This window comes from Hemitrygon akajei, chromosome 1 (genome assembly GCF_048418815.1).
Source record: "Hemitrygon akajei chromosome 1, sHemAka1.3, whole genome shotgun sequence".
Classification (NCBI taxonomy): domain Eukaryota; kingdom Metazoa; phylum Chordata; class Chondrichthyes; order Myliobatiformes; family Dasyatidae; genus Hemitrygon; species Hemitrygon akajei.
The window spans coordinates 71,540,316-71,565,781 of NC_133124.1; the positions used below are offsets into that span (position 1 = coordinate 71,540,316).

The 25,466-nt window shown below is 43.8% G+C and overlaps 1 protein-coding gene across 2 annotated transcripts in view; it reads left to right on the forward strand.

Annotated features, from left to right (window-relative positions):
* The window catches only part of lama3 (laminin, alpha 3), a 316,232-nt gene that overhangs the window by 211,595 nt on the left and 79,171 nt on the right, over window positions 1–25,466 (forward strand). For both annotated transcript variants that reach the window (XM_073045511.1, XM_073045521.1), the window contains exons 38-41: window positions 5,890–6,051; window positions 8,144–8,245; window positions 10,377–10,460; window positions 15,253–15,483. In XM_073045511.1, the coding sequence (XP_072901612.1) occupies window positions 5,890–6,051; window positions 8,144–8,245; window positions 10,377–10,460; window positions 15,253–15,483 (579 nt within the window). The remainder of the gene's footprint in view (window positions 1–5,889; window positions 6,052–8,143; window positions 8,246–10,376; window positions 10,461–15,252; window positions 15,484–25,466) is intronic.

Sequence of the window (25,466 nt, forward strand, 5' to 3'; positions counted from 1 at the left end):
TGCAATGCAGTTAAAAAATGAGACAACATTCCTCCAGAATGATATCACAAAAGCATATAACAAAACAGACTACACTAGAAAATCCACATAACGTTTGGCAGTCCCCAATCCAGAGTCTGGAGAGGCTGCTGCGTATTAATATCGTGCTACCGTCTTAGCGCGTTCCCCGGATAGGGGCTCCAAATCCACCAGACAAACAAGACCAAAACCTAAAGCTACAAGACCTGCACAAAACCACATAGTTACAACATGTCGACAGTGCTTCTCCTTATAGATGCTGCCTGGCCTGCTGTGTTCCACCAGCATTTTATGTGTGTTGTTGTTTGAATTTCCAGCATCTGCGGATTCCCTCGTGTTTGCTAGTTACAACGTATAGTTACAACAGTGCAAACAATAGCATAATTGATAAAAAAACAGACTATGGGCACAGTAAAAATAGTCCAAAGATGTTAAAGGACTATACATTCAAAAGAAATCGCCACACAGTTTCCACAAGTCCCCAGGGTCCCGACAGACTCGCCATCCTACGCCGGCGGCAGAAGGGAGTACCCTCGCTATGGACTTCCACGGCGCCGCCCGACTCAGCCTCGCAGACGCAGCACACACCAGAAGCAACCTGACTGCAGCGGACTCTGAGCCGACGACCATCCCCTCCGGCACAGCTTCTCCGAGCACCATCCTCTGCCGAGCGTATTAAGATGGCCCCGCCAACGGCCATCGGCAACACAACCCCGAGAACCAGCAGAGTCCCAGACCTCACAGCAGCAGCAGCAACGAAGAAGGTCTTCCTGGAGATTTCCCGATGTTCCTCCGTGCTCTCACGTCCATTTTCAACCGATTATGATTGCGCACTGCACCCCACTTCACAAATAACAGATAATCAGTTCTGGAGTGGCTGCTGCAAGCTGCGTCGCGCCGCCATCTTGGAAACATCTAGTATGAAGTTCAATATCTCAATTTCAGAAATAGATTTATTATTTATCCCACTTGGTCAAAGAGTTGTACGAAACAGAAGCAGGCCTTTCATCCCATCACATCTCTGCTGACCTTTTTGCCTATCTACATTAATCCCATTTGCCCACATCAGGTTCATTCAATTTCAATTTCAGGTTGTGTTATGCATACATACTTAGGATAATAAATACCAGGAAATTTTGCTTTTTGCAGGAGCAGCAGAGAACAAGAACAAACACGAAATACATAAAGAAATACATTAACATAAATTGTACATAATTTATGCCAGCTGGTGGTGTAGTGGCATCTGCTGCTGGGTTCGAGTCCGGCTGGCTCCTTGCACACTTTCCATTCATGCTGGGTTGAGCACTGAGCTGGCAACTGAGCTTTGTGAAAAAACAGACAAATGCTACAGGAACAGCAAGGTTGCTGCCTGATGCGGAGAGCTGCGGAGAGGAACAACAATACATAACTTACACGACCAAATGAACAAAATAAACACAACAACATGAGTGCAACTTGTGGCATTTATAGTCTGAGCTAATGTTAGGGTTTTTCAAGTTGGTTCAGGAACCTGTTGGCAATAGGGAAGATGCTGTCATTGAACCTTGAGGTGTGGGTCTTCAGGATCCTCTACTTCCTGCCTGATGGCAACATGGAGAAGAAGGCATAGCCTAGATGTTTGGGGGGGGGGGTGTTCGCCTGATGATGGCTGTCACCCTCCTGAAAATGAGAATTTTGTATGTGTCCTAGACGATGGGGAGAGCTGTACCCGTGATGAAATTGGCTGAGTCCACTACTATCTGTAGCCTTTTGTACTCCTGCACGTTGAAGTTTCCACACCAGGCCATGATGCAACCAATCAGGATGCTTTCCAGTGTACACTTGTAAGGTTTGTTAGCGAGGTCAATGATGTGCCGCCTCTCTTAAAACTCCTAAGAAAGAATTTTTTTTTCTGGCAGCTCAATCGTATCACAATTCATTAGCAAAGGCAAATAAAAATAAGATAGGGACAAGTGAAGCAGTCATTGTTGGAGAGGACCAGTCTTAGAGTGGGGAGGCTTGGGCGAAGTAAGTTTCTACTTCATTCTTTGTCTGTTACTGCACAGTTCGTGCTGCACCGAGCTGCAGCTCTTCAGACAACATGTTAAGGAACTGGAGCAGCTCATACGGGAAACTGTGGTGAAAAGGAGGAGTTACTGGGAGGTAGTCACCCCTAAGTTGTAGGAGGCAGGTACCTGGATGATTGTCAGGAGAGGGAAAACTAAAGAGCATCCAGTGCAGAGTACACAAGTGACCTTTCCCTACCGCTTTGCCCATAGGAACAGGAACGGAATTAGGCAATTTGGTCCAATGAGTCTGCTCTGCCATTTCATCATTGTTGATCCATTTCCCTCTCAGCCCCAATCTCCAGCCTTCTCCCCATATCCCCTCATGCCCTGACCAATCAAGAATCTATCATCCTCTGCCTTAAATATACCCAATGATGTGGCCTCTGCAGCCACAGATTCACCACTCTCTGGTTAAAGAACTTTCTCCTCAACTCTATTCTAAACGGACGTTCCTCTATTCTAAAGCTGTGTCCTCTGGTCTTAAAGGTTCCCTCACCTAGGAAACATCCTCTCCTAATCTACTCTATCGAGGCCTTTCAGCATCCGATAGGTTTCAATGAGGTCACCCCTCATTCTTCTGAAGCTCAGTGAATACAGGCCTAGATCCTGCAATCATTTTCATGAACCTCCTTTGAACCCTCTCCAATGTCAGCACATCCTTTCTTAAACAAGTGGCCCAGAGCAGCTCATAATACTCCAAGTGAGGCCTCACCAGTGCTTTATAAAGCCTCAACACTACATCCTTGCTTTTATATTCTAGTCCTCTCGAAATGAATACTAACATCACATTTGCCATCCTCATCACCAACTCAACTTGCAAACTATCCTTTAGGGAATCCTGATCGAGGACTCCCAAGTCCCTTTGCACCTCCGATTTTTTGAATTTTGTCTCCATTTAGAAAATAGTCTATGCTTCTACCAAAGTAAGTGACCATGCACTTTCTGACACTATGTTCCAACTGCCACTGTTTTGCCCATTCTCCTAATCTGTCTAAGTCCTTCTACAGACTCTCTGCTTCTACAGCATTACCTGCCCCTCCACCTATCTTTGTATCATTGACAAACTTGATCACAAAGTCATCAATTTCTTCATCCAAAGCATTGACATATAACATCAATGATTTGGATGCTGTTGGACAGACATCCTACCAGGGGGGCGGGGGGGGGGGGTGGTTGAAGTTGCAGCAGCTGGTCTCTGGGACTGAGTCCAGCACTGTGTCTTAGAAGGGATGAGGGAAGAAGAGGACTGCAGTAGTGATAGAGAATTCCATAGTTAGAAGCACAGACAGGAGATTCTATGGAGGTGAAATAGAAACCTGGATAGTATGTTGCCACCCAGCTGCCAGGGTCAGGGATGTTTCTGATCAGATCAATGGCATTCTAAAGGGGGAGGGTGTGCAGCCTGAAGTCTTGGTACATATTGTCACCAATGACATAGATAGGAAAAGGGAGAGGGTCCTGAAGGGAGAAATTAGGGAGTTAGGTAGAAAGCTGAAAAGCAGGATCTCTAGAGTAGCAATCTCTGGATTTCTGCCTGTGCCATAAGCCAGTGAAGATAATGATAGGATGATTTGGCTATGGAACTGGTGCAGGGGGCAGGGCTTCAGATTTGTGGATCATTGGGATCTCTTCTATGGAAGGTATGACCTGTATAAAATGGATAGATTACAGCTGAACCCGATATCCTTGTGCTAGAGCTGTTGGGGAGGGTTTAAACTGATTTGACGTATGGGAACTGGAGTGATAGTACTGAGGGCAGGCAGTTGGTATACAAGTAGATGTGACTGAGGAAGGACTGGCAGATGATAGGACAAAATTGCAGTCAGTGGGATGAGTTGCAGTGAAATGGGGACAAAATTGAAAAGAGTGATGAATGCAGGACTGAAGGTGTTATATATGAACGCACACAGTGTATGGAATAATATAGGATATCTTGTAGCACAGTTAGAGATTAGCAGGTATAACACTGTGGGCATCTCTGAGTCATAATGAAAGAAGGTGATAGCTGGGAGCTTAACATCCAAAGGTACATATTGTATTGATTGGACAAGCAGATAGACAAAGGGTAGGGTGTCTCTTGTTAAGAAATGAAATCAAATCCTTAGAAAGAGGTGACATAAGATTAGAAATGTAGAATCCTTATGGGTAGAGTTAAGGAGTTGCAAGTGTGAAAAGACCCTGATAAGAGTTATATATAGACCTCTGAGCAGGATGCGGACTACAAATTAAAAAGGGAGATAGAAAAGGCATGTCAAAAGGGCAATGTCAGAATCGTCAGGGGAGATTTCGATATGCAGGTAGATTGAGAAAATCAGGTTGGTGCTGGATCCCTAGAGAGAATTTTTAGAATGCCTACGAGATGGGCTTTTTAGAGCAGCTTGGGGTTGAGTCCACTATGGGAAAAATTATTCTGGATTGGGTGGTGTTGTGTAGTGAACCAAATTAGGGAGCTAAAAGTAAAGGATAGACAAAAAAGAATCAGTGTATGGAGTGTAATTGGATTTTCAGAGGTCTTTGACAAAGTGCCACTGAGGCTACTTAACAAGATAAGAACCCCTGTTATTACAGGAAGGATATCAGCAAGGACAGAGCATTGGCTGATTGGCAGGAGGCAGGAGGATGGAGCATTTTCTGATTGGTTGCCAGTGATCAGTGGTGTTCCACAGGGGTTGGTGTTGGGACCACTTCTTTTCATGTAATACGACAGTGATTTGGATGACAGAATTGATGGTCTTGTGGCAAAGTTGCGGATGATATGAAGTTAGCTGGAGGGGCGGGTAGTGTTGAGGAAGCAGAGAGACTGCTGAAGGACTTAAACAGATTAGGAGAATGGACGAAGAAGTGGCAGATGGAATACAGTGTTGGGAAATGTATGGTCATGCAGTTTGGTTAAAGGAATAAAAGTGTGGTCTATTCTCTAATTGGGGATAAAACTCAAAAATCTGAGGTGCAAAGGGAGTTGAGAGTCCTTGTGTGGGATTCTCTAAAGGTTGACTTGCAGATTCAGTCGGTGGTAAAGAATGTTAATGCATTCATTGCCAGAGCACTATAACATAAAAGCTGGGATATAATGCTGAGACTTTACAAGTCACTAGTGGGTGACTTGTCAAGTTACTAGTCACTTGATGTATTGTGAGCAGCTTTGGGCCTCTACTTAAGAAAGGATGTGCTGCCATTAGAGGAGAAGGTTCAAAGGAGGTTCAGGAAAATTATTTTGGGATCGAAAGGCTTATCATAGGCGGAATGTTTGATGGCTCTGGGCCTGTAGTCACTGGAATTCAGAAGAATGAGACAGGGGATCTCATTAAAACCTATCAAATATTGAAAGGCCTCAATAGAGTGAATGTGAAGAGGAAGTTTTCTCTGGGGGGAAAGTCTAGGATGGCCTCAGAATAGAGGGAATCTGTTTAGAATGGAGTTTGAGGAGGCATTTCTTTAGTCAGATGGTGGTTAATTTGTGGAATTCATTGGCACAGGCAACTGTGGAAGCCAAGTCTCTGGATGCATTCAAGGCAGAAGTTGATAGGTTCTAGATTAGTCAGGACATGAAAGGTTGCAGAGAGAAGGCAGGAGAATGGAGTTGAGAGGGAGAATGGATCAGCCATGACGAAATCATGGAGCAGACTCAATGGGCCGAATGGCCTAATTCTTCTCCTTAGTTTTGTGGAAAGTAAAGGCATGCTTTTTCTCATATCCTTCTATTTAAGTGTCTGTCTAAATGCCTCTTACACATAGTGATCATATCTGGTAACTATGTCCCCTCGGCCCAACTCTCCCAGCAGTGAAAACAATGTTATTGTTTTATGTCTGTACTTCTACGCAGCACATGGAAATGACTGAGTGGAAATTGATATCGGCGGATAAGTGGGATATTCCGGTTGTCTACAACCAACGAAGCAACACGATGGTGGCTGATGTCCAAGAACTACCTACCATGTTCCGTGATTTACACTGGGAAGCTCCAGAGTCCTACCTGGGAGACAAGGTGAGGAAATGCCACAGTGCAGAGGTCCATCCTTCAGGAATCAGGCCTTACTTCTCTTTAACCCCTCTACCCTTCTGCATCCTTTTTAACATTTACCTTTTCTAAAGCAATAGCCAAATTTTGTTTTAAAATGATAGAACATTGAACAAAAACTAACATGTCTGTGTCAAGCACAATGCCAAGTTAAACTAATCCCATATGACTGTCCATGGACAATATCCATCAATACCCTGCTGTTCATGAGCCTGTCTGAATTCCTCTTAAACGTTGCTATGTTATCTGCTTCCACCACCTCCCCTGGGCAACTACCACTCGCTGTGTAAATAAATAAATAAATTGAAACTGCTTTGCCATGTAAATTCTCTTTAATTTTTTCCCCTTTCACTAAAGCTCTGCTGTTTGGTGGTTCACCTTACCAAGAGCTTTGCAAATTTATTAAATGAGCCACCTTTATTTTCTATCATGTTGACCGGCGCAAACAACCAATCACTGGAACTAATATCAGAAACTGCAGGAAATAATCTGCAGAAAGAGGAGCAGGGCTGACATTTCAGGTCAATAGCCCTTCGTCAGAACTAGGAAATATCGTAACACAAGTTTGTCTTAAAAGGCATAGTAGGGGGACGGCTAAGGAAAACAGAGGGAATGACTTTAATTAGGTGGGACTTGGAGAGACATAATGGGACATTGGTGGTGGTCTGGGCTGAGGGAGAGAGGGTGGTGAAGGACTATCGATCAGAATCTCTGCCTGAAGGGGGTGTAAATAGAAGGAAATGAATGAGGAAATGAAAGAGAGAATAAATATTAACTGTGCTGTCCTTAGCTCCATGAAAGTGGCCACACAAATAGATAGGGTGATAGAAATGTCATATGCTGAGCTTGTGTTCATTGGTTGGAGCACAGAGTATATTGCAACTGTATAAAACTGTGGCTGGGCTGGGCTACACTTCTTAGAGTATTGCATTCACATTTGAGAACCTCGTTATAGGAAGGATATCAAGGTTTTGTAGAGGGTACAGAAGGGGTTCACCAGGATATTGTCTTGATTAAAGAGTATGGGCTATAAGGAGAGGTTGGACAGACTGTTTTCTCCAGAGCATCAGAGGCTGAGGGGAGAAATAATAGACATTTATATAATTATGGGAGGCAAAGACAGGATAGATAAAATATTTATCCCAGAGTAGAAATGTCAACTACTACAGGACGTGTATTTAAGGTGAGAGGTGGGAAAGTTTAAAGGAATGTGCAAGACAAGTTTTACACAGAGTGGTGGTGTCTGAAATAGGCTGCCAGGGGTGGGGGTGGAAGCAGATGTGGAAGTGGCATTTAAGAGGCTGTTTGACCAACACATGAATATGCAGGGATGGAGGGATATGAATCATGTGCAGGCAGAAGAAATGTTCTTTAATTTGGTATTGTGGGCTAAAGAGCATGCTTGGTGCTGTACCGTTGTACCTTTCGTATTTAAGTGACTTCACTGATGCTACAAGCCTGCTGGGTGTTTCCAACATTTTCTGTTTTATTTTGGATTTTGACCATCCATGGTCTTTTGCTTTGGGGTTACTAGACTATGTCGTTGAGACTGGGGGTCTTGAGCTATGAGAAGATTCTGGATTTTTCTCTCTGGAGGCAGAGGGATGACCTGAGAGAAGTTTATAAGATCATGAAGGGCATAGATCAGGTGGATTGTTTTTCTCCCTCACACAGTAGGGGAGTTTAAAGCTGGGGGGCACAGGTTTAAGGTGAGATGAGAAATATTTAAAAAGGAACCTGAGGGGCAAGGCATTTACTCAGAGGGTGGTTGATTTATGGAATGAGCTGCCAGAAGAAGTGGTACAATAACAACATTCATAAGACTTTTGGACAGGTTCATGGATAGGAAAGGTGGAGGGATATGGGTCAAACGTAGGCATATTGGACTAGTTCAATTAAGCTATTTGGTAAGCATGAATGGAAAGGGCCCGGTTATATGCTGTATAACTCCATCACTTGAAAACCTGTTCAGTACCATTGATTTTGAGGATTTGTGTCAAATCCCTTTACCCCTCCTCAGTTTATTTCCACTGACGTCTTCACACCTCTTGCTTTGCAGCTCTCATCGTATGGAGGTTTCCTGTCCTACCAAATCAAATCTTTTGGCTTACCAAGTGAAGGGATGACTTTACTCAACAAAAGAGCAGATATCCAACTGAGAGTAAGTACAACTCATTCAGTAAAATAGAATGTTGGGGATTGATCCTCATCAATGTTCAGAGCATAGAGGAGATACGGTGTAGCTTGGCATGGTTTTTAGGTCTTAAGCAGTGAATCGCCAGGATCAGGACTATAGATTCATCTACAGAGGACCCAGGTTAAATCTCAGGCAGATTTGAGATACTGTACAGAAGAGAAGTGGAGTCAGAGAAACATGCCTTTTGGTCAATTGAGTCCACACCAATCCTGCCTCAGTCACATTCTTATCAACTCCCCCCCAATGCTTAGCCCTCACCTATTAGAAGGAGATGTGTTAAACACAGGCAAATGAGAACAGCTCAGGAAAGCAGCTTAGAATGAATGAGTTGGGCCAAGGGCTTTTTACAGGGACCAACTGATGTCCTCAAACACTCAGGGCTCTGGAGCTATGAGGGAGTAACTGTGTGTAGTCTTGCTCACCACATTGTTGGGAAGGTGGTTCCATTGAAGATGGTGCAGAGGAGGTTCACCAGGCTGATGCTTGGTATGGAGTGTTTCAGTTATGAGGAGAGACAGGAGCCTCTGGGCTTGTATTCTTTTTAGTGAAGGAGGCCGAGGAGGAACCTGATAGACTTCAACAAATTTTAAGGGGCGTAGATTGAGTGGACAGTAGGAAACTTCCATGGAACAATGTCTGAAACTGGACGGCATGGGTTCAGGGTGACAATTGCAGGGTTGGAGGTGGTGAGAGGGGATCAACAGAAGAATTTTCTCATCCAGAGGATACTTAAAATCAGCAACAGACAGTCTGGTCTGAGAAGATGGTGGAAGAACAGAATCTCACATTTAAGAAATATCCAGATAGACATTTGAATCAACAGGACATGGAAAACAACAGACCAGGTGCTGATACAGGGTACCGGACAGTCAGCAGGGATGTGGTGGATCAAGGGGTCTGTTTCTGTGCCACAGGCTTGATCTGTGTCATTCCTGGTTGCTACATTATATGAAGGATGAGGTTATGCTGGAGAGAACGCAAAGAAGCTTTGCCAGGATGTTGTCTGGATTGGTGGACTTTAGATATGGGGAGAGATTGATTAAGGGTGGTCTTGTTTTTCCAGAAGGGTCATAGATAGGGTAGATAGAATCTTTGCGACAAGGTAGGAAACAAAAGGGCATAAACAAAAGAGACTCTGTAGATGCTGGAAATCTTGAGCAAATGCACAAGTGTTGGAGGACTTCAGCAAGTCAGTCAGCGTCTATGGACGGGAATGAATAGTCACATTTCAGGCCAAGATACTTCATCAGGATGTTAGTTTACAAGTCAGAGAAAGGAGTTTCAAAGGGGATCTGAAGGATACTATTTTCTTTCACGCATAGTGTGGTTGATATCTGAAATGCACTGGTAGAATCAGGTACAATTAGTACATTTAAGAGTTATTTAGACAGTCAGAAAAAAGAAGGCGTAGAAAGGAATACATATAATGCAGGCAAATGTGACTAGTATAGATAGCCAAAAGAGTTACTGTGAACATGGTAGGTCAAAGAGCCTGATTCTGTACTGTGTGAACATGGCAGGCCAAAGAGCCTGATTCTGTACTGTGTGAACATGGCAGGCCAAAGAGCCTGATTCTGTGCTGTGTGAACATGGTAGGCCAAAGAGCCTGATTCTGTGCTGTGTGAACATGGTAGGCCAAAGAGCCTGATTCTGTGCTGTGTGAACATGGTAGGCCAAAGAGCCTGATTCTGTGCTGTGTGAACATGGTAGGCCAAAGAGCCTGATTCTGTGCTGTGTGACTGTGACTAAGATGGAGAAGAGCTTTTCTCCACCTCACTGGGGGGAGCACAGTGCTGAAGTTACCAGTGTGTTGTATGAGAATCTGTAGCTGTTGGTTACATTTCAAGCTTGGAAAAGTAATGAACTACCCTGACCGGCACTGATGACCTCACTGGACTTTGAGTGAGGTCCAGAGAAAATCCTTGTACAAAATCCCTCTACAAAAGCCCCACCATCACGCATTGTGGAGGTGAAAATTCAGAGCATCAGGAATTCTGGTTCCCTCCAAATCTGCAGAGTTGAGAACACTGAAGAGATAATTGTAAGGAGAGAAAGAGTTGTTTGGCCTGGTAAATGGAGATATTTTCTTTTCAAGGGTGAAAAGATGACCGTTGTCTACTTTGATTCAAAGAGCCCAGCCCCAGATCGAGTTTATCACGGACAGGTGCAGCTTCTGGAGGTAAGTGTGGATAACTGGTTATGTTATGTTGATTAATTGGAGGTGATCTGGATGTTTTAGTACATGAATATGCTGGTAGGTCTAATGAGTAGTTAAGAATGAGAACAGTCTGTTGGCCTGTACTATGAAGAGACTATATTTTAAGAACAGGAACTATATTTTAGTTCAAGTTGTACAGGATGTGTGGGAGGCCACACTGGGAATACCAGTAATGGAAGCAGAACAGAGGAGATTCATAACGATAACTGCAGGCCTGAATGGGTTGTCCTTTCAAGAGAGACTGGACAATATGGATATGTTTTCCTGGGGGTTTAGAAGAATGAGAGAAACCTTATTTGAACATAGATTAAGCCGATCGCTTAGGGCATAGGCCAATGTCAGCAGATCACCTGAGTCTTCTACTTTGAGCCAGTCTTTCAATTAGTTCCCAGGTGTAACCCATGATTGAAAATCTTTCTGCTCCCAGGGATGAGGTCTTTAGAGCTTCTGCTGGCATTTCTGTAGCTCTGGGGATTTACAGTATGAGGTTGCTAGACCCATGCCCAAGCTTCCTTCTTTTACAGCCAGGCTTGGAGTGATCCATAAACATATGGATGAATTTTAAGTACTTGGAGTATTGTGAGCAATTTTGGGCCCCTTATCTAAGAAAGGATGTGCTGGCATTGGAGGAGGTTCATGAGAATGACCCCAGGAATGAAAGTGTTAACGTATAAGGAGCATTTGATAGTTCTGGGCCTGTACTCACTGGTGTTTAGAAGAACCAGTGGGAATCTCATTAATATTGAAAGGCCTAGATAGAGTAGATGCAGAGAGGATGTTGGAGTGGAGAATCTACCAGAAGGTGCAACCTCAGAATAGAAGGATGTCCCTTTAGAACAGAGATGAGGTGGAATTTCTTTAGCCAGACAATGGTGGATCTGTGGAATACATTGCCACAGATGACTGTGGAGATCAAGTCTTTGGGTATGAGTGGAGCTTGATAGCTTCTTGATTAGTAAAGGCGTCAAGGATTGCAAGGAGAAGGCAGGAGAATGGGGTTGAGAGATATAATAAATCAGCCATGATAGAATGGCAGAATAGACTCACTGGGCTGAAGAGCCTAATTCTGCTCCTATGTCTTATGGTCTAATGGTGTAAGGGGTAGATGTTTTGTTTCCACCAGTGGGAAATTCATGAACAAGGGAACACAATTTAAAAAATGGGGGGGGGCTGTAATTTAAAACTGAGATGTGTTGGGATTGTGATCGAAGTCACCAGAGAGACACTGAAACTGGTGATGTAGAACTCTTTATCATGACAACCTGGCATTCTCTTGGTAGGGTCCCACCCACTTAAAATAAATCACATTTTTATACCCTTAAGATCAAAGATAACAGTAGGTGATAAAATACAGTTTCAATAATTGCAATGACATCATTTACTTCAATATTTGGTCTGACAGTACTTCCTTTAAATTACATATCTACAGTGGGATACACTCTGTGTGTTCAAACATCCCTGCTAAAGCTAATTTATGCAGATATTCTAAAAACTTCTGAAGGCAGAGCCAGACACCCAAGATTAGTGTTTGTGGTAACCAACTCTCTGACTATGTTTGATATCATAAGTGACAATATCATTTTGGACAGCTAGCTTGAACTCAAGTCACAGTGGTGCAAATAACTTAGCCATGTTCCCTGGTTTGATTCATGCCAGTTAACACAACCCCATTGTCGTAACATTTGGCTGATGCATTTGTGAACGTCTTGTGGTCACCATTTTGTAAACTATATCTCTTAGTCAATGGGCCAGACTGTGCTTTCAGCTTCAATTTACTGAATGCAATTTATAATTTGCATCCAGAATTGAAGACTGGTTCTTGTTTGATTTAGTATCTGCTTACTACATAACTCCAGAATACTCCCTAACAAGGTACCTAGAAAGTTCTTTTCTCAGGGAGGGTGAATCTCTGGAATTCTCTGCCCTGAGGGTGGTGGAGGCCAGGTCATTAATATATTTAAGGTGGAGATGGAAAAATATTTGGAATGTGAAGGATTTGATGGTGGTGGGGAAGTCAAGTCACCTTTTATTGTCATTTCGACCATAACTGCTGGTACAGTACACAGTAAAAACGAGACAATGTTTTTCAGGACCATGGTGCTACATGAAACAGTACAAAAACTAGACTGAACTAGGTAAAACAACACAGGAAAAAAAACTACACTAGACTACAGTCCTACCCAGGACTGCATAAAGTACACAAAACAGTGCAGGGCATTACAATAAATAATAAACAAGACAATAGGGCAGTAGAGGGCAGTAAGTTGGTGTCAGTCCAGGCTCTGGGTATTGAGGAGTCTGATAGCTTGGGGGAAGAAACTGTTACATAGTCTGGTCGTGAGAGCCTGAATGCTTCAGTGTCGTTTCCCAGACGGCAGGAGGGAAAAGAGTTTGTATGAGGGGTTCATAATGTTGTTTGCTTTGCAGATGCAGCGTGTAGTGTAAATGTCTGTAATGGCGGGAAGAGAGACCCTGATGATCTTCTCAGCTGACCTCACTATCTGCTGCAGGGTCTTGCGATCCGAGGCGGTGCAATTTCCGAACCAGGCAGTGATGCAGCTGCTCAGGATGCTCTCAATACAACCCCTGTAGAATGTGATGAGGATGGAGGGTGGGAGATGGACTTTCCTCAGCCTTCACAGAAAGTAGGGACTCTGCTGGGCTTTCTTTGCTATGGAGCTGGTGTTGAGGGACCAGGTGAGATTCTCCACCAGGTGAACACCAAGAAATTTGGTGCTGTTAAGGATCTCTACTGCGGAGCCGTCGATGTTCAGCGGGGAGTGGTCGCTCCATGCCCTCCTGAAGTCAACAACCATCTTTTTTGTTATGTTTTCACTCAGAGACAGGTTGTTGGCTCTGTACCAGTCCATTAGCCGCTGCACCTCCTCTCTGTAAGCTGACCCGTCGTTCTTGCTGATGAGACCCACCACGGTGGTGTCATCGGCGAACTTGATGATATGGTTCGAGCTGTGTGTTGCAGCACAGTCGTGGGTCAGCAGAGTGAACAGCAGTGGACTGAGCACGCAGCCCTGGGGGGTTCCAGTGCTCAGTGTGATGGTGTTGGAGATGCTGCTCCCAATCTGGACTGACTGAGGTCTCCCAGTCAGGAAGTCTAGGATCCAGTTGCAGAGGGATGTGTTCAGGTCCAGTAGGCTCAGCTTTCCAATCAGTTTCTGAGGGATGATTGTGTTTTATGCTGAACTGAAGTCTATGAACAGCATTCAAACGTACATGTCTTTTTTGTCCAGGTGGGTTAGGACCAGGTGGAGGTGGTGGCAATGGCGTCATCTGTTGAATGGTTGGGACAGTACGCAAACTGCAGGAGGTCCAGTGAGGGGGGCAGCAGGGTCTTGATGTGCCTCATGACGAGTGTCTTGAAACACTTCATGATGATGGATGTGAGTGCAACGGGACGGTAGTCATTGAGGCAGGACTCTGAAGACTTCTTCGGCATGGGGACAATGGTGGCAGCCTTGAAGCACATTGGAATGATGGCGCTGTTCAGGGAGATGTTGAAGATATCAGTGAGGACATCTGCTAGCTGGTCTGCACATCCTCTAGGCACCCTTCCAGGAATATTGTCTGGTCCAGCAGCCTTCCTTGATTTGACCCTGCACAGAGTCTTCTCACATTGGCCACGGTGAGACACAGTACCTGGTAATTTGTAGGAGGGGCAGACTTCCTCGCTGCCACGTCATTTTCCACCTCAAACCGGACATAGAAGTTGTTCAGCGCATCTGGCAGGGAGGCATCACCCGCACAGTCAGGTGATGTTGTCCTGTAGTTGGTGATAGGAAACAACATAGAAAAGGAAATAAGGCTTAGGGCAGATCAGATTGAATGGTGAGTCAGGTTTGAAGGTCAGAGTGGCGTACTCCTGCTCATATTTTCTTCTGTTCCTGTGACTTACTGATGATACTCGTGTAGCTGACCACCACCATGCCAAAGCTGAGTCTGGGACCAGGCTGTCCAGCCTCTGGGTCTTTGTCAGTGTCTCTCTTACATTTACCCCACTCCTTCTTTGCAACCCCATTCCTTCTGCCACATCCTGCTGTTGACCTCAGCTCCTTTCCCTTTCTCAGCATGCACTAGAATGGACAGGTGTAGGCCATTCAGCCCTTCATAGTTGCTCATCCACTCAATAAGATCTACCTCAGTGAGATGTTCCTCCATCAATCCCATGTTCTTTGATTCCCGTAACATCCAGTCTTTCTCAAAACCATAATAATAGAATAATCAATGAGCAATTACCAATCTGATTGTTCAGAAGCCCTGATGGATTGACCTCTGGTTCACCAGTTCAGATTTCCTGCATTTACTTTTTTAACTCACCAGAGCTTCACTTCCACTCACACTCCATTCCATATATGCTCCGTGGGATCCCAATCCCACACTCTGTATAAACTCCAACTCTGCCTGAAGCTGGTGGTGTGGAACCTCAGGCTTCTGTACCTGATGGTAGCCGTGAGAAGATGGCCTGGACCCAGTGGTGGGAATCTTTGGTGATGGATGTTGACTTTTTGTGGCAGCACCTCCTGTAGGTACTTACCGATGATGAGAAGGGCTGTATTAGGTTCCTCCTTACTTCCAAAGCTCCTCAGGCCTTCTTTGTTCTTGATGAGAAAACCTCAGCCTGTCAGATTTAGCATATCAGTCCTAATATCAACATTGTAAAAAAACTTCATGTGATAGCAGCTGAAACTACTTGCAGTTGAACCATGAGTGAATCGGGGTTTGTCTGTTATGTCTACAGGATAATTTCAGGCACGCTGTGATCAACACCCCAGTGTCCAAAGAGAACTTCATGCTGTTGCTCAGCAACCTGGAAGGTCTTCAGATCCGAGCTCTGTACTTCTCCCAGACACAGCGCCTCTCACTTGGATCTGTGCAAATGGAGGAAGCCTCTCTCTCTGGGACAGGAAACCCAGCCACCAATGTGGAAGTGTGCACCTGTCCCCCCAACTACTCGGGTGACTCCTGCCAGGTAAGACCTACCCTATACTGAAGTTCACCTTCTTTGCGATGTGCACCCAGCTGGTTTCAAATATCTTTTGATGTTGCTTGTGTTTTGTTTAAAAGTAGTGTGTCGTTTGCTAATTGGTTTGCCTTCATAAGTTGTTAAAAAATTCTACTCTGCCTGATTCTTAACCATACAAAGAAGTTTTCTTCAACATGTGTAAGAGAGGAGCAGTTCATTCTTCTTGAAGCCAACTTGCCACATTGTTGATAGTCATAGAGCAATACAGCGTGTGTGCAGGCCCTTTGGCCCAACCAGTTTATGCCGACCGCAAGCTGACCCAGCTGGTCCAAATTTCCTACCTTCAGCCCATATCCATTAATGCTCTGTCCCTCTTTGTACCTGTCCTACTACTTCCTCTGGCAGCTCATGAGATATAATCACCACCCTCTGTATGAAAAAACATGTTCCTCAGGTCCCTTTTAACTTCTCTGCCTCTGACTGCCATGACCTGGGGAAGGACTGCTACCTTCCACCTTATCTGTGCCTCTTAAAATTTTAAACACTTCTGTAAGGTTGCCTCTCATTCTCAAAAGAATTAAGGCCTAGCCTGCCAACGTCTCCCTATAACTCACACCCTCTAGTCCTGGCAACATCCTCAAACAATCTTTGCTGCACTGTTTCCAGTTTAACCACCTCTTTCCGATAACAGGATGACCAAAATGGTACACAGTACTCCCAATTCTATGAAGCGCCTGAGCAACACACACAAAATGCTGGAGGAATTCAGTAGGTCAGGCAACATCTCTGGAGGGAAATGAACAGTTGATAGCTTGGCCTGAAACTTTCACCATTCGTTTCTTTCCATAGATGCTGTCTGACCCACTGAGTTCCTCCAGCATTTTGTGTGGGTTGCTCAAGATTCCCAGCATCTGTGGAATCTTTTGTCCATCCACAATTGTGCCTTATTCTTTATTTCTGACTTGTAAAGTCAATGGATTTATAATGCCACAGATCTATCAGCAAATCGTAAAATATATAAACTGTCTCGAATAACCTTTGTTCCTGTTCTTGACATAATAAATCATTGGCTCGACATTTTTATTGTTGGTTGTGCACATGCAGGCTCAATCTGCCTATTACTGTCACTGTTTTAATAAATATAGACCTGGCATTTGTGGCATCTCCTGTGTCCCTCTGTGACTGTTTCATAGTTTACACGTTTATTGATGGTAGTACTCAAATCTCATGTGACTAATCTCAAATTTCTTAGACTATTTTTATTTGGTTTCAACTCTTCTGACTGCACCTTAATGGGATCAGTTCCATCAGAATGCTTAGGGAGGAGGAGAGGGGAAACTTAGCAGCTGGTGACATCACATTGCAAATTATAGAGGTTGATGCATAGACTATGGAATCTGTGATGATATTGTGTACCCGTTCCAGAGTCCTAGCTGTTTTGTGGCAACAGTACCATGCAAGACATAAAATCTCTGTAAGTTACAAAAAGTAAATCTGTAAATAGTGCAGAGGAGGAATAGTGAGGTAATGTTATGGGGCTCATGGACCGTTTAGAAATGTGATGACAGAAGGGAAGAAGCTATTTCTAAAGAAATGAGAGTGGTACTACAGGCCCCTGTATCTCTCTAGTAGTAATGAGAACACAGCATGTCTAGACAATGAGGGTCCTTAATGATGGATGCCACCTTGTTGAATGAACAGCTTTTGAAGATGTCCTCAAGGGTGGACATCTGAGTCTAAAAACCCTGTGCATTCAGGCTGAGTCTAGAACCCCTGTGCATTCAGGCTGAGTCTAAAAACCTTGTGCATTGTGGGTGAGTCTAGAACTCCCGTGTATTCTGGCTGAATCTAGAACCCATGTGCATTGTGGATGAGTCTAGAACCCATGTGCATTCTGGCTGAGTCTAGACCCCCTGTGTATTCCAGCTGAGCCTAGAACCCTTGTGCATTCTGGGCAAGTCTAGAACTCTGTGCGTGCTGGCTGAGTCTAGAACCTATGTGCATTCTGGCTGAGTCTAGAACCCCTATCTATTGGAGGCTCTGTACCAGGTTGTGCTCCAACCTGTCAGAATGCTCTCCACCATACATCAGTAGAGTCTTTGGTGACATGTCTGCATTTCAGGGAGATTATACTATATCAAACTATAATACAAAGAGTAATTTACTCCACTACTTTAGTCTCTTTTTCTGTAGGTTTTTAAACAATCAACATTCACTATTTCAAGTGGTAGGTCCCTTCTTCCATCCAAGGGGGAGATTCTTCTAGCTAACGAAGCAGAGAAAAAAGGTCTCAGCCTTAAAAGTTGTCTGTTTATTCTCCTCCATAGATGTTGCCTGAACTATTGAGTTCCTCCAGCATTTTGTACATGTTCCTCATGATTGGATACAGTTATATTTTTAATTGAAGCATGTTTAATTCTGAGAAATATTTCTTGAAATAAATTTATAAATTACAAATGATTTCCAAAACACAAGTATATTTCTTCTGAACTAGGGAGACATATGGACTAAGCAGTCCCTGTCACAGAAAGACAGCTCTGGAGAGTGATCCTTCATGAACCAATGCTGAGGAGTGGATCCTATGTACTGATTTCTGTAACTCTTTCCCATCTTTGCTGCCTTCTAATATTTATATCATTTGTTTCAACAAGTTGGCATCACCTGTTTGGGATGTTTCTCAGATACGTTGATCTGGTCAGGTGGATGGAGTGTCTACTTGGGCAAATTTAGACTCAATTGTTTCTTTTGATTATTTCAAGAGGTCAGACGATTAACTGAATTAACAACCCAGTTTCTGCTATAAAGCTGAGGTTAGCAATAAGCCTTGTGGGCCTGAAAGCAAGTGTCCATCACAAAGCTGGAACTGAGAGTTGGCGCACCAATCTCCTTTCAGCACCTTCTTTCTTTGGTGAAATGCAGCCTTGGTTAATCAAGTGTCCTGTGGTTAAATCAGATTAAATTGGTTTATTATTGTCACAGTACCAACATACAGTGAAAAGCTTTGTCAAAAGCTATGCCATCCATGCAGATCATTTCATCACAATGAGGTAGTACAAGGGGAATGTAACAACATTGCAGAATAAGGTGTTACAGTTATAGACAATAAAGTGTGAGATCATAAAGAGGTAGATTGTGAGGTAAAAGTCCATCTTTTCATACTAGGAGACCATTCAATTGTGGTGTGCTGAGCTGTGTCTTGTGAACTCAGGAGAGCCTGTTCTGGGCAGCATTTCCCAAAGGAATCACTGCTCACCAGCCATGCCAGGGAAGGGAAATGCCAGACTGACACAGACCCACAATGAACCAGATGTTAGCACATCTGTCCCTTCATGTCTCTCCCTGTGACCCCTTCCACAAGTGGATGAGAACCAAAATAAGGAAGGGAAAGAATGAGTGATTCAGTCATATATTATTAACATTTTTTTCTAATTGTTTTAATTATTTCCTAATCATAGAGCCATAGAGTAATAAGGAAGCAGAAATTTGTCCATGCAGACCAAGGTTCCCATCTAAGCTGGTTTCGTTTCCTTGTGTTTGGCTTATATCCATCTAAAGCTGTCCTATCCAAATAGCTTTTCAATCTTATTCTATCTGTCTCAGCTACTACCTCTTCCACCTATCCCCTCCCTGTCTCTTGCTTCATCCCCCCCACCCACCCATTTCCCCCTCACCCTGTCTTACCCATCACCTACCTGCTTGTACTCCTCGCTCCCCCCTCCCACCTTACTATTCTGGCTTGTGCCTCATTCCTTTCCAGTCCTGATGAAGGGTCTCGGCCCAAAATGTTGACTGTTTATTTCCTTCCATACAAACTGCCTGACTTGCTGGCTTCCTCCTGCATATTGTGTATGTTAGAGCCATTGTGTTGTTCAAGATTCAGATTCAGATTTACTTATCACATGTACTTTGAAACACACTATGAATGTTTCTAGCATCTGCAAAATCTTCTGTGTTTTCGATTAGGATATGGTATGTTCGTTTGTTTACTGTTATTTTGCAGTTGTTTAAGTCCCTGTAGAGGTTACATTTGGGGTACAGTTTTGGTCACCCTGTTATAGGAAAGACATGATTAAGCTGGAAAGAATGCAGAAAAGATTTACGAGGATGTTACCAGCACTCAAGAGCCTAAGATACAGGGAGAAGTTGGCCAGACTGGGTCTTTATCCTTAGAGCGTAGGAAAATGAGGGGCAATATTATAGATTACAGTATTTAAAATTAGTGTTGGGTATTTGGAACGAGCTGCCAGAGGGAGTGGATGTTGCAGGTTCAATAGCATAATTTAAGAAGCTCTGGATAAGCATATGGAGAGGCAGGGTTGTTGGGATATGGGCCAAACACAGGAAATTGGGACTAGCTGGGTGGGCAATGCGGTTGGCATGGACTCGTTGAGCCAAAGGGTCTGAATCCATGCTGTATTACTCTATAACTTAATAATTACTATCTCTATTACTTTGAGTTCACCAACAATGTACAAAGTAGAGAAGAATTATACATTGAAAAGCAAAAACTGCAGATGCTGAAAATAGAACACAGAACATAAAACGTAGAACGTGGAACATAAAACAGCATAGCACAGGAACTGGCCCTTCAGCCCACTATATTTGTGCTGAATAAAACTAATCCCATCTGCCTGCTTGTTATCTTTTCCCCCCTCCCCCTCCATTCCCTGGATATTCATGTGTCCGTCTAAATACCTGTGAAATGCCACTATTACATCCACTTCCACCACCACCCCAGGCAACCCATTCCAGACACTGTATAAAAAAATACTTGCCCCACACATCTCCTTTACAGTTTCCCCCTTTCACCTTACGTGCATGCAACCTAATACTTGTTCCTATCCTGGAAGGAAAACTGACTGTCCATCTTATCCACACATCTTGTAACTTTATAAACTTTTTTCAAGACTCCCTCAGTCTCTGATGTTTCAGGGAGAACAACGCAAGTTTTTCTGTTTTCTCCATACAGCTCATACCACATAATCCAAGCAACTTTGTGTTGAATTTCTTCTGCCCCTCTCCAAAGCCGTCACATCCTCTGGTAATGGGTTGACCAGAAATGCAAGCCTAACCAATGTTTGAAGCAGCAGCAACAGTGACATCTGAAATAAAAACAGGAAATGTTGGGAAATCCAACAGATCAGGCAGCATCTGTGGAAAACAAAACAGTTAATGTTTGAGATGTTGTAAAAGTTTTTATAGATATGTGAAAAGAAAAAGATTGGTCAAGACAAATGTAGGCCCCATTGTCTGAGGAGAGGAATTATACCGCATGGAAATGAGCCCTTCAGCCCATCTTGTCCATACTGACGAAAGTACCTTCCTGAGTTGGTCCCGTTTGCAGACATAAGAGGCTGCAGTTGCTGGAATCTGGAGTAGCACACAAAACCCTGGGGGAACTCAGCAGGTCAGGCAGCATCCGTGGACAGAAATTTCATGTCTAGACCCTTCCTCTAGACAGGTTGTCCCATCTGGCTCACATCCCTCTCAACTTTTCCTATCCAAGTACCTATCCAAATGTCTTTTAATTACTGTAATTGTAACCACTCACTCAGGCAGCTTGTTGCAATACCCATTAACATCTGTGTTAAAAGGCTCCCTTTAAATCTTTCCCCACACACCTTAAACCTATGCCCTCCAGTTTTAGACTTTCCTACCATGGGAAAAAGTCTGTGACCATCCACTTTATCTGAGCCCTCACAATTTTATGAGCTTCTGTAAGGTCACGCCTCAGGCTCCTGCACTCAGTAAAACCATTGCAGCCTGTTCAGTTTCTCCCATTATAACCATCCAGTCCTGGCAACCTCAGTGTGAATCTTTTCTCCACCCTCTCTAAATTAACGACATCCTTCCTACAGCTGGATGATGAGGACTGCACACAAGGAGAGAGAAACTGAATTAGCATCTCAGTTTAAATATATTCCAGTTCTGACTAAGGAATTTCACCCTGAAGCACCAACTCCACATATGCTGCTCGACCTGCTAAGTGTTTCCAGCATTTTCTACCTTTGTACTGTCAGAGTCTGTTGTTATTAAGAAGATTGTTCCTCCTTCAGTAACCTTATGAGCCTTCTTTCGAGTTTGGGCCCTTTTAGCCTGCTTTGGAGTTTAAAGGAAGTTCTGTTTTGTGGAGCAGTATAATAGTTGCTCCTGTTAAATATTCACCTTTGGACCTGTTGCCCACCCCATGTTACTGATTACCATGCAAACATTGTTCCTCCCAACTGGTTTAATGTGGTTACAAAACACACAATAACAAATGCTTTTCCAAATTTCTTCATTGGAATTTTGACCTCAGAAAACAAATAGAAAGTTGTGCATGAACTGCAAGGGCTGCTGGAACAGCCCTCAAAAACTCCTCTCTGCAGGCTGTGCAGAGTCATTTGAAAATCTAGAATTGCTCATTACAGGAATGTCTGGATGTATCAACCATAAATTGGCTAATGTCCTGGCCTGGAGCCACAACATTTTTTTTAAGTGCCTTTGTCTCTAGTTAGTTTTAGTAACCCAGCTTTACTTGGACAACCGCCCTCTTTAAAACTTGCGTAAACATTGAGGGAAGGAGGACTGGAATCTGAGACACAGGAGCTGGCTTGTACCATAGCTACGTTCACCGCTGGATGTTGAGTTGCCACACTGTCCACCCCTGGGTCTGGAGGTTGTTGTTTCAAGCCACACTCAGTCACAGCACAGAAACAGTCCTTTCAGCCCATCATTTCCATGCTGACCTTCTTGTCCCTCTACATTAATCTCATTTGCTCCTGTTAGGACTGTATGCCTATGTCCTTTGTCTGTTATTTAAGGGTCTATCTAAATATCTCTGAAACATAGTGATTGTATCTGAATCCACCACTGCATGCCAATGAGTTCCAAACTTCAGCCAATCTCTGGAGGCTAGCTGGAAAGTGATAGGTGAAGCCAGGTGGGTGGGAAAGGTCAAGGGCTGGAGAAGAGGGAATCTGATAGGAGAGGAGAGTGAAACATAGAACAATGGGAAGGAGGAGAGGACCTAGGGGGAATGCAATAGGCAGGTGAGAAGAGGTAAAAGTTCAGTGGGGAATAGGAGAAGTGGGGTGGTGGGAATTCTGTTTATTGGAAAGAGAAATCAATATTCGTGCCATCAAGTTGGCGGCTACCCAGACAAAATATCAGGTGTTGCTTCTTCACCCTGAGGATGGCCTCATCTTGGCACAAGAGAAGGCCTTGGACCGACATGTCGGAATGGGAATCGGAATTAAAATGTTTGGCCACCAGTAGTCCCTCTTGTGGTAGATGGTGGGGAGGCCAATTTGCCAAAAGCTTTATTTATGACCATATCTTGGCGCGTGGCCTAGTGGGCAAGGCATCAGACTAGTAATCTGAAGGTCACTGGTTCGAGCCTCAGCTGAGGCAGCGTGTTTGTGTCCTTGAGCAAGGCACTTAACAACACATTGCTCTGCGATGTCACTGGTGCCAAGCTGCTTGGGTCCTAGTGCCCTTCCCTTGGACAACATCGGTGGCGTGGAGAGGGGAAGGCCTGCAGCTTGGGCAACTGCCGGTCTCCCATACAACCCTGCCCAGGCCTGCGCCCTGGAAACTCCTTGCACTTGTCTGTTTTAAATTCTATCTGCCATTTTTCGACCCATTTTGTCTTACCCCCATCAAATTTCCTGGTAACATTTTCAAAAAACTGTATAAGATTGGTTAGATATGACCTACCATGCAAAAGCCATGTTGGCTATCCCTGTCTATCCGAATACTTATATATCCGGTCCTTCCCATGACTTGCCCACCATAGTCTGAAAGAAGCTGCAAATGGATGCTCTTCTTGCAGGTGTGCTTATCAGGGCCACTGGAGGTCTCCCTGCCTTCCCACATACCGCAAGAGGAGCATTTTACTATCTTCCCTGGCATTCCCACTGGTCTAACTGTGCAATAAGAAAGAAAGAAAAAAGTGAACAAAAATCTCTCTTGAATGAAAAAGCTCTCTGAGCCAACCCTGAAGTTCCCACTCAAACATTGGCCCACTCATACAATGGCTGCTCTGCTTAAACCTAACTTTGTCTTAGCCCATGCCAGTTACCTAATTGTGTACGCCACAGTTCTCCTCGGGAACTGTGGCATATAGACTGTCCCAACTGTCCCTGCATGAGGCTGTTACTAGGACTTTGACAAGGTCCTTCATTGGAGTTTGGTCAAGAGAGTTCTGTCACTTGGCATTCGGGATGAGGTCATAAAGCGAATTTGTCATTGACTTTGCGGGAGAAGCCAGAAAGTGGTTGTAGTAGATGGTTGCCTCTGTGAATGAAGGACTATGGCTAGTGGTGTGCCACAGGGATTGAAAGAGTTTTGCCGGGACTTGAGGAACTGAGTTATAGGGAAAGGTTGAATAGGTTAGAACTTTATTCCCTAAAGCATAGAAGCATGAAGGCATATTTGATAGAGGTATACCAAATATGAGGGACATAGATAGCTTAAATGAAAGTAGGCTTTTTTCCACCGAGGTTGGGTGAGACTAGAACTAAAGGTAATGGGTTAAGGGTGAAAAGTGAAATGTTTTAGGGGGTACATGAGGGAGAATTTCTTTAGTCAGAGGGTGGTGAGAGTGTGGAGCAAGCAGCCAGCAGAAATGACGGATGCAGGTTCAATTTTAATACTTAAGAGAAGTTTGGATAGGTACATGGATGGGGAGGAGTATGGAGTACTATGGTACGGATACAGTTCTATGGGACTAGACATAGCAATAGTTTGGCACAGACTAGACAGGCTGAAAGGCCTGTTTCTGTGTTCTGGTACTCTATCCGGAGAGATAAGAATCACTTACATGTGATGGGATTCAGTTTAATTTGACGAAATGTTAAGAACACCTTCCTCCCCATCATCTTATTTCTGAATGGTCCATGAACACTACTGCATTATTCAGCTTTTCCAGTTCATTTAGTTTTGTAACTTGTAGTAATCTTCGTGTCTTACATTGTACTGCTGCCACAAAATAACAAATTTCACATCATATAACACAGTGATAATATACCTGATTTGGATTCTGTCATGGGCCGCAGGGCCCATACCTGTGCTGCACTGTTCTACGTTCTACTGTACGTTCCGCAAATGTCAGACCAGGCATTTGTCCATATCCAGGCTTCTGTTCCTTATTCCCTCAAGTGCTGTAATTGGACAGAATACATGAGAGCAGGTTGCCTGTACACCCGTCAGTTCAGTAATTTCCAAGAAACCCAGCAAGGCAAATATAATTAGGTTGTGTCTGTGAAGGCTCCATAAAAACAAAAACGTATCAAGGAAAGTTAGTTCTTATTTAAAATCATTTGTGAGAACATGAAACAGGAGATGGACAGTGATGTAGGGCTGATTGAGCCAATGGCGCTAGTAGGATTGCCCTACAAAAGTCTCAGATGGGCTGAATAGCCTCCTGCATCACCGTAGTAGTTATTCTATAATTCTGTTACTTTGATGGGAGGGGATTAATAACCACAATAAAACCAAAAAAATGTGAAATTAAAAGCAAGACTGATCCTTTTTTCAAGCATGTTAAATTTTATTATAGATGCAGTTTATTTTATTATGGATTTGTTTCACTGGGGTTTTACCACAGGTGTGAGCTGTCAGTCTCACAATCATTGCTGCTGCATGAGCCACCTTACCTTGATGCTGTAACAATAGTGTTTGTAACACTCCAGCAACACACCTATGATTACCGGTAGTTAGTCAGCAAACAATGAGGCTGCAACTACATTCAGTTAACTACATGCCTGACACTAGCCTCCACAAGGGGCATACTGTGGCCAGCTCAGGGATTACTGAACTACCAGAGGAAAACGGTTACAAGAACTGAAAATGCTGGGTGAAAGCTCAGCGGGTTTCTGTGGAAAAAGTAAAAAGCAACGTTTCAGATCTGGGATGCTTGGAAGAAGAAAGAGATAAAAGAAGGGAAGATAGGGGAGGGATAGAGAATGTCTGTGAGAGGATGAAGTGAACTGGCTTAATAGCTTTCT